Here is a 9,486-nt window from a genome sequence, read left to right on the forward strand (position 1 = left end):
GGATAATATACATGCTGGCCTATGTGGGGGGGGGGAGGATAATATACATGCTGGCCTATGTGGGGGGGGGGGGGGGAGAGGATAATATACATGCTGGCCTATGCGTGTGTGTGCTGGGGGGGAGGATAATATACATGCTGGCCTATGTGGGGGGGGGGGGAGGATAATATACATGCTGGCCTATGTGTGTGGGGGTGAGAGGATAATATACATGCTGGGGGGGAGGGGGATATATTTTACTGTCCTATGTGTGTGCTGCCAGGAAGGAGGGGGGGGGGGGGGTTCCTGCCAGGCAGGCGGGGAGCATATACTGCCCCCTGTGTGTGCTGCCAGGCAAGCGGGGTCATATTGTGTGTTGGGTCTGTGTGTGCTGCTAGGCTGAAGTTCAGAAAGGCTTAATGAAAGCTTTAAAATCCACCAGGGTTTTACACTACTAAGCATCTTGAAGGAAGCGTTGAGGAGTGCGGCGCCAGACAGACAAGAGCGTCCCGCGAGCACATAGGAGGAGCCGCCGCCACTGTGCCAGCAGCAGCTGCCACTACCACTGCCGGTTACCAGAGGACCTGCCTCATCTATAATCCCTCTTAGGAGCTTTAAGGTAATCCTGTCACATTCCTCTCCCCTGTGTGTTCTGCAGGGCAGGCAGGGGGCATATACTGCCCCCTGTGTGCGCTGCTAGGCTGAAGTTAAGAAAGGCTTAATGAAAGCTTTAAAATCCACCAGGGTTTTACACTACTAAGCATCTTGAAGGAAGCGTTGAGGAGTGCGGCGCCAGACAGACAAGAGCGTCCCGCGAGCACATAGGAGGAGCCGCCGCCACTGTGCCAGCAGCAGCTGCCACTACCACTGCCGGTTACCAGAGGACCTGCCTCATCTATAATCCCTTTTAGGAGCTTTAAGGTAATCCTGTCACATTCCTCTCCCCTGTGTGTTCTGCAGGGCAGGCAGGGGGCATATACTGCCCCCTGTGTGCGCTGCTAGGCTGAAGTTAAGAAAGGCTTATGGAAAACTTTAAAATCCACCAGGGTTTTACACTACTAAGCATCTTGAAGGAAGCGTTGAGGAGTGCGGCGCCAGACAGACAAGAGCGTCCCGCGAGCACATAGGAGGAGCCGCCGCCACTGTGCCAGCAGCAGCTGCCACTACCACTGCCGGTTACCAGAGGACCTGCCTCATCTATAATCCTTCTTAGGAGCTTTAAGGTAATCCTGTTACATTCCTCTCCCCTGTGTGTTCTGCAGGGCAGGCAGGGGGCATATACTGCCCCCTGTGTGCGCTGCTAGGCTGAAGTTAAGAAAGGCTTAATGAAAGCTTTAAAATCCACCAGGGTTTTACACTACTAAGCATCTTGAAGGAAGCGTTGAGGAGTGCGGCGCCAGACAGACAAGAGCGTCCCGCGAGCACATAGGAGGAGCCGCCGCCACTGTGCCAGCAGCAGCTGCCACTACCACTGCCGGTTGCCAGAGGACCTGCCTCATCTATAATCCCTTTTAGGAGCTTTAAGGTAATCCTGTTACATTCCTCTCCCCTGTGTGTTCTGCCGGGCAGGCAGGGGGCATATACTGCTCCCTGTGTGCGCTGCTAGGCTGAAGTTAAGAAAGGCTTAATGAAAGCTTTAAAATCCACCAGGGTTTTACACTACTAAGCATCTTGAAGGAAGCGTTGAGGAGTGCGGCGCCAGACAGACAAGAGCGTCCCGCGAGCACATAGGAGGAGCCGCCGCCACTGTGCCAGCAGCAGCTGCCACTACCACTGCCGGTTGCCAGAGGACCTGCCTCATCTATAATCCCTTTTAGGAGCTTTAAGGTAATCCTGTCACATTCCTCTCCCCTGTGTGTTCTGCAGGGCAGGCAGGGGGCATATACTGCCATCGCAATAAATAGTTGCTATACTAACATGCGCCTGTTCATGGTTGCTAACCACAAACTGTTACTCTTTTTTGACCATGCTTCTTGCAGACGTACAGTTGATTATTAGCAGTCATCAGCATCAGCAGTGCCTGTTGTCAGAAGCAGTAGGGGCCCACTACGCCTCTGCCTCAAACTCTTGTAAAATGAGTAAAAAACAAACATGGCTGGAGAGCTTCTTTGAAAAGGGAGAAAGACCCAATGATGAGACAGATAAAGACTCCATGACTGCTAAAAAAAAGAAAGCTGTATTTAAAAGAAAATACAATGAGTCCTATCTAAATTATGGGTTCATAGCAACAGGCGATTCACAGGCCCAAAGCCCACTCTGTCTGATATGTGGTGAACGGCTCTCAAACGAGGCCATGAAGCCTTCAAAACTAATTCGCCACTTACAGACCAAGCACCCTGCATTGAAAGACAAGCCTTTGGAGTTTTTTGAAAGAAAAAAACGTGAACACGAAGGACAGAAGAAATTATTGAAGGCCACCACATCTACAAGTGTGTCTGCACTGAGAGCATCATTTTTAGTGGCTAACCGCATTGCCAAGGCTAAGAAGCCCTTCACTATTGCTGAAGAGTTGATCCTGCCTGCTGCTAAGGACATTTGCCAGGAACTTTTAGGAGAGGCTGCAGCTAAAAAGGTGGCACAGGTTCCTCTTTCAGCGAGCACAGTGACAAGACGAATTGATGAGATAGCAGAAGATATCGAGGTACAATTGTTAGAGAGGATTAATGCGTCACCGTGGTACGCAATCCAGGTTGACGAGTCTACTGACGTTGATAACAAGGCAATGATGCTTGTTTATGTGCGCTATATATTTCAGGAGGATGTGCATGAGGATATGTTATGTGCATTATTGTTGCCAGCCAACACCACAGGTGCAGAACTATTCAAGTCTTTGGATGATTACATATCCGTAAAATTACACTGGTCATTTTGTGTCGGTATATGCACAGACGGAGCAGCTGCCATGACTGGACGGGTTTCTGGTTTAACTACTCGGGTCAAGGAAGTTGCATCTGAATGCGAGTCTACGCACTGTGTCATCCATAGAGAAATGCTGGCAAGCCGAAAAATGTCACCTGAACTTAACAGCGTTTTGCAAGATGCGATTAAAATTATTAATTACATCAAAGCACACGCTCTTAACTCACGTCTGTTCGAGCAGCTCTGTGAGGAGATGGACGCGGAGCACAAACGTCTTCTTTTACACACAGAAGTCAGATGGCTTTCTAAAGGTAGAGCACTGGCCAGAGTTTTTGAGTTACGAGAACCGCTTCATAGATTTCTTTTAGAAAAAGAATCGCCACTTGCAGTACATTTCAGTAGTAAAGAATGGGTGACAAAACTTGCTTACCTGTGTGACATATTCAACTTGTTGAACGAACTTAATCTGTCACTTCAGGGGAGAATGACAACTGCCTTCAAGTTGGCAGATAAAGTTGCTGCATTCAAAGCTAAATTGGAAGTGTGGGGACGGCGAGTGAAAACAGGGATATTTGATATGTTTCAAATATTAGCAAGTATCTTGGAAGAGACCGAGCCTGAGCCTTCATTCTCCCAGCTGGTGCATAATCACCTATCTCAGCTTTCACTAGAATTTGAGCGTTACTTTCCTACCACAAAAGACCCACGAACTAGGAAGGAATGGATTCGGAACCCATTTGTGTACAAGCCAGGTGAATCGACCTTGCCCGTGCTTGAAGAAGACCAACTGCTTGAGATTGCAAATGATGGTAGCCTTAAAATTATGTTTGAGACTTCAAATCTTCCAATGTTCTGGATTAAAGTCAAGGTAGAATATCCCGAGATTGCCACAAAAGCACTGAAAACTCTGCTTCCATTTCCAACATCCTATTTGTGTGAAACTGGGTTTTCTGCAATGACAGCAGCAAAAACAAGATTACGGAGTAGACTGGACATAAGGAACACACTTCGGGTGTCACTGTCTCCCATCACCCCTAGATGGGATCATCTTGTTGCAGGAAAACAAGCCCAGTGCTCCCACTGATCCAGGGAAAGAAGCCCGATGTTCCCACTCGTTCTGAACCTATGGTGAGTTGAGTCACATTCTAAATGTCATAATTAAATAAGTATGCACTAAACTCCAACCCCCTTCATAAATTATACTGCCCCCTGTGTGTGCTGCCAGGCTGAAGTTCAGAAAGGCTTAATGAAAGCTTTAAAATCTACCAGGGTCTTACACTGAACATCTTGAAGCGCTGAGGAGTGTGGCGCCAGACAGAGTAGAGCGTCCTGCGAGCAAATAGGAGGAGCCGCCACTGTGCCAGCAGCAGCCGCCACTGCCGCACCGGTTACCACGAGACCTGCATCATCCGTAATCCCTGTTAGGAGCTTCAAGGTAATCCTGTCACATTTTTCTCCCCTGTGTGTTCTGCCGGGCAGGCAGGGGGCATATACTGTCCCCTGTGTGCTGCCAGGCTGAAGTTCAGAAAGGCCTAATGAAAGCTTTAAAATCTACCAGGGTCTTACACTGAACATCTTGAAGCGCTGAGGAGTGCGGCGCCAGACAGAGCAGAGCGTCCCACGAGCATATAGGAGAAGGAGCCACCACTGTGCCAGCAGCAGCCACCACTACCACTGCCGGTTACCAGGAGACCTGCATCATCTGTAATCCCTGTTAGGAGCTTCAAGGTAATCCTGTTACATTCCTCTCCCCTGTGTGTTCTGCCGGGCAGGCAGGGGGCATATACTGCCCCCTGTGTGTGCTGCCAGGCTGAAGTTAAGAATGGCTTAATGAAAGCTTTAAAATCTACCAGGGTCTTAAACTGAACATCTTGAAGCGCTGAGGAGTGCGGCGCCAGACAGAGCAGAGCGTCCCACGAGCATATAGGAGAAGGAGCCACCACTGTGCCAGCAGCAGCCACCACTACCACTGCCGGTTACCAGGAGACCTGCATCATCTGTAATCCCTGTTAGGAGCTTCAAGGTAATCCTGTTACATTCCTCTCCCCTGTGTGTTCTGCCGGGCAGGCAGGGGGCATATACTGCCCCCTGTGTGTGCTGCCAGGCTGAAGTTAAGAATGGCTTAATGAAAGCTTTAAAATCTACCAGGTTCTTAAACTGAACATCTTGAAGCGCTGAGGAGTGCGGCGCCAGACAGAGCAGAGCGTCCCACGAGCATATAGGAGAAGGAGCCACCACTGTGCCAGCAGCAGCCACCACTACCACTGCCGGTTACCAGGAGACCTGCATCATCTGTAATCCCTGTTAGGAGCTTCAAGGTAATCCTGTTACATTCCTCTCCCCTGTGTGTTCTGCCGGGCAGGCAGGGGGCATATACTGCCCCCTGTGTGTGCTGCCAGGCTGAAGTTAAGAATGGCTTAATGAAAGCTTTAAAATCTACCAGGTTCTTAAACTGAACATCTTGAAGCGCTGAGGAGTGCGGCGCCAGACAGAGCAGAGCGTCCCACGAGCATATAGGAGAAGGAGCCACCACTGTGCCAGCAGCAGCCGCCACTACCACTGCCGGTTACCAGGGGACCTGCCTCATCTATAAGCCCTGTTAGGAGCTTCAAGGTAATCCTGTTACATTCCTCTCCCCTGTGTGTTCTGCAGGGCAGGTAGGGGGCATATACTGCCCCCTGTGTGCTGCCAGGCTGAAGTACAGAAAGGCTTAATGAAAGCTTTAAAATCCATCAGGGTTTTACACAGAAAAACTGATTTGGTAAATTATGCATATTAATGACCTTAGCCCTACTAGAGCTAATGCCCATTGCTGGATTTTTTGCCGCGTAAAACGTGGCATAAATCTGCAGCATTATGCCGCAGCTATTAGGAATAACGCAGCGTGAAAGAAACTGTGGCGTGTTCTAATTGCTGCGGAAAAAAGCACAGATAGCTTCCATTGTAGTTAATGGAATCCGGCCGTCGCGCTATACTTTCGCTGTGAGCGGCATTAATAGTATTCTTTCAGTTGGAACCCCGCTGGGACTTCTCAGCAGGATACCAGCTGAAAGACAGGCGATCAAAGCAGCTGTTTGTCTCTGAGCTATCAGGGTCATGTCCTATATGCAGAAGACAAGTGGCTCTGCTTGTCTTCTGAATACACCGCACGCTGGTATACAGCTGAGCGCTCTGTGCACAAACAGCTGTATGATGAGGACAGCGGTCCCGCTTTCTTTTTTTATACAGTAGCAGCTTTCATTTACAAACTAATAAGTTAAGTAGCTAATTAGCTACTTAAGAGCTTATGCAAAGTGATAACTCAAAACTGTCAATTAAACTGCAGTTTGAGCGAATTTTGAGCAATCATCTTGCTATGTAATTGCACACAATGATTATCGCTCAAGAGATGGAAGATGAGTAAATTTTGAGCGATAATTGTTGCATCTTGGACCCTTAGTTTGTACAGGATCTGCACAAAGATGAAAATTTTATATAACTTTGAAAAGAACTTTGATTTTACAAAAATCTATTATGATAAATACTTTTCAACGTAAAAATGATATCAAGACACAGTCTCCAGTATTCTGTTTGTCGATTTCTCTTTGTAGTTTGAGTACATATGCTGAATAAATCCTTCAACTGTTTTATTTTCTTCATTAAAGCCAGGAGGGGGGCATATACTGCCCCCTGTCTGTGCTGCCAGGCAGATGGGGGACATATACTGCCATCGCAAGAAATAGTTGCTATACTGACGTGTCTCTTCATGGTTGCAAACCACAAACTGTTACTCTTTTTTGACCATGCTTCTTGCAGACGTACAGTTGATTATTAACAGTCATCAGCATCAGCAGTGCCCGTCGTCAGAAGCAGTAGGGGCCCACTACGCCTCTGCCTCAAACTCTTGTAAAAGGAGTAAAAAACAAACATGGCTGGAGAGCTTCTTTGAAAAGGGAGAAAGACCCAATGATGAGACAGATGAAGACTCCATGACTGCTAAAAAAAAGAAAGCTGTATTTAAAATACAATGAGTCCTATCTAAATTATTGGTTCATAGCAACAGGCGATTCATAGGCCCAAAGCCCACTCTGTCTGATATGTGGTGAACGGCTCTCAAACGAGGCCATGAAGCCTTCAAAACTAATTCGCCACTTACAGACCAAGCACTCTGCATCAAAAGACAAGCCTTTGGAGTTTTTTGAAAGAAAAAAACCTATTCAAGTCTTTGGATGATTACATATCCGTAAAATTACACTGGTCATTTTGTGTCGGTATATGCACAGACGGAGCAGCTGCCATAACTGGACGGGTTTCTGGTTTAACTACTCGGGTCAAAGAAGTTGCGTCTGAATGCGAGTCTACGCACTGTGTCATCCATAGAGAAATGCTGGCAAGCCGAAAAATGTCACCTGAACTTAACAGCGTTTTGCAAGATGCGATTAAAATTATTAATTACATCAAAGCACACGCTCTTAACTCACGTCTGTTCGAGCAGCTCTGTGAGGAGATGGACGCGGAGCACAAACGTCTTCTTTTACACACAGAAGTCAGATGGCTTTCTAAAGGTAGAGCACTGGCCAGAGTTTTTGAGTTACGAGAACCGCTTCATAGATTTCTTTTAGAAAAAGAATCGCCACTTGCAGTACATTTCAGTAGTAAAGAATGGGTGACAAAACTTGCTTACCTGTGTGACATATTCAACTTGTTGAACGAACTTAATCTGTCACTTCAGGGGAGAATGACAACTGCCTTCAAGTTGGCAGATAAAGTTGCTGCATTCAAAGCTAAATTGGAAGTGTGGGGACGGCGAGTGAAAACAGGGATATTTGATATGTTTCAAATATTAGCAAGTATCTTGGAAGAGACCGAGCCTGAGCCTTCATTCTCCCAGCTGGTGCATAATCACCTATCTCAGCTTTCACTAGAATTTGTGCGTTACTTTCCTACCACAAAAGACCCACGAACTAGGAAGGAATGGATTCGGAACCCATTTGTGTACAAGCCAGGTGAATCGACCTTGCCCGTGCTTGAAGAAGACCAACTGCTTGAGATTGCAAATGATGGTAGCCCTAAAATTATGTTTGAGACTTCAAATCTTCCAATGTTCTGGATTAAAGTCAAGGTAGAATATCCCGAGATTGCCACAAAAGCACTGAAAACTCTGCTTCCATTTCCAACATCCTATTTGTGTGAAACTGGGTTTTCTGCAATGACAGCAGCAAAAACAAGATTACGGAGTAGACTGGACATAAGGAACACACTTCGGGTGTCACTGTCTCCCATCACCCCTAGATGGGATCATCTTGTTGCAGGAAAACAAGCCCAGTGCTCCCACTGATCCAGGGAAAGAAGCCCGATGTTCCCACTCGTTCTGAACCTATGGTGAGTTGAGTCACATTCTAAATGTCATAATTAAATAAGTATGCACTAAACTCCAACCCCCTTCATAAATTATACTGCCCCCTGTGTGTGCTGCCAGGCTGAAGTTCAGAAAGGCTTAATGAAAGCTTTAAAATCTACCAGGGTCTTACACTGAACATCTTGAAGCGCTGAGGAGTGTGGCGCCAGACAGAGTAGAGCGTCCTGCGAGCAAATAGGAGGAGGAGCCGCCACTGTGCCAGCAGCAGCCGCCACTGCCGTGCCGGTTACCACGAGACCTGCATCATCCGTAATCCCTGTTAGGAGCTTCAAGGTAATCCTGTCACATTTTTCTCCCCTGTGTGTTCTGCCGGGCAGGCAGGGGGCATATACTGTCCCCTGTGTGCTGCCAGGCTGAAGTTCAGAAAGGCCTAATGAAAGCTTTAAAATCTACCAGGGTCTTACACTGAACATCTTGAAGCGCTGAGGAGTGCGGCGCCAAACAGAGCAGAGCGTTCCACGAGCAAATAGGAGGAGGAGCCACCACTGTGCCAGCAGCAGCCGCCACTACCACTGCCGGTTACCAGGAGACCTGCATCATCTGTAATCCCTGTTAGAAGCTTCAAGGTAATCCTGTCACATTCCTCTCCCCTGTGTGTTCTGCCGGGCAGGCAGGGGGCATATACTGCCCCCTGTGTGTGCTGCCAGGCTGAAGTTAAGAATGGCTTAATGAAAGCTTTAAAATCTACCAGGTTCTTAAACTGAACATCTTGAAGCGCTGAGGAGTGCGGCGCCAGACAGAGCAGAGCGTCCCACGAGCATATAGGAGAAGGAGCCACCACTGTGCCAGCAGCAGCCGCCACTACCACTGCCGGTTACCAGGGGACCTGCCTCATCTATAATCCCTGTTAGGAGCTTCAAGGTAATCCTGTTACATTCCTCTCCCCTGTGTGTTCTGCAGGGCAGGTAGGGGGCATATACTGTCCCCTGTGTGTGCTGCCAGGCTGAAGTTAAGAATGGCTTAATGAAAGCTTTAAAATCTACCAGGGTCTTACACTGGACATCTTGAAGCGCTGAGGAGTGCAGCGCCAGACAGAGCAGAGCGTCCTGTGAGCAAATAGGAGGAGGAGCCGCCACTGTGCCAGCAGCAGCCGCCACTGCCAAGAAAAAAAACGGGAACACGAAGGACAGCAGCAATTATTGAAGGCCACCACATCAACAAGTGTGTCTGCACTGAGAGCATCATTCTTAGTGGCTACCCGCATTGCCAAGGCTAAGAAGACCTTCACTATTGCTGAAGAGTTGATCCTG

At 48.0% G+C, this 9,486-nt stretch overlaps 1 protein-coding gene and 1 long non-coding RNA gene across 2 annotated transcripts; both read left to right on the forward strand.

The window, feature by feature from the left end:
- The first annotated feature begins 1,945 nt into the window (after positions 1-1,945).
- On the forward strand, positions 1,946-3,699 carry LOC136575913 (SCAN domain-containing protein 3-like). The gene is made up of 2 exons (XM_066575391.1): positions 1,946-3,590; positions 3,671-3,699. The coding sequence occupies exons 1-2, from the start codon at positions 1,946-1,948 to the stop codon at positions 3,697-3,699; spliced, it is 1,674 nt and encodes a 557-aa protein (XP_066431488.1).
- A 4,287-nt stretch (positions 3,700-7,986) lies between these two features.
- LOC136608990 (uncharacterized) lies at positions 7,987-9,095 on the forward strand. Its single transcript, XR_010790037.1, has 4 exons — positions 7,987-8,199; positions 8,341-8,509; positions 8,633-8,802; positions 8,928-9,095. It is a non-coding gene; the product is annotated as an uncharacterized lncRNA (long non-coding RNA).
- Positions 9,096-9,486: the final 391 nt, after the last annotated feature.

This window comes from Eleutherodactylus coqui, chromosome 1, assembly GCF_035609145.1.
Source record: "Eleutherodactylus coqui strain aEleCoq1 chromosome 1, aEleCoq1.hap1, whole genome shotgun sequence".
Taxonomy (NCBI): Eukaryota; Metazoa; Chordata; class Amphibia; order Anura; family Eleutherodactylidae; genus Eleutherodactylus; species Eleutherodactylus coqui.

Coding starts and splice junctions, on each gene's coding strand:
- LOC136575913 (XM_066575391.1), top strand. CDS start 1,946: ATGCTTCTTGCAGACGTACAGTTGATTATTAGCAGTCATCAGCATCAG. Junction 3,591..3,670: donor CCCATTTGTGTACAAGCCAG/GTGAATCGACCT, acceptor ATTATGTTTGAG/ACTTCAAATCTTCCAATGTT.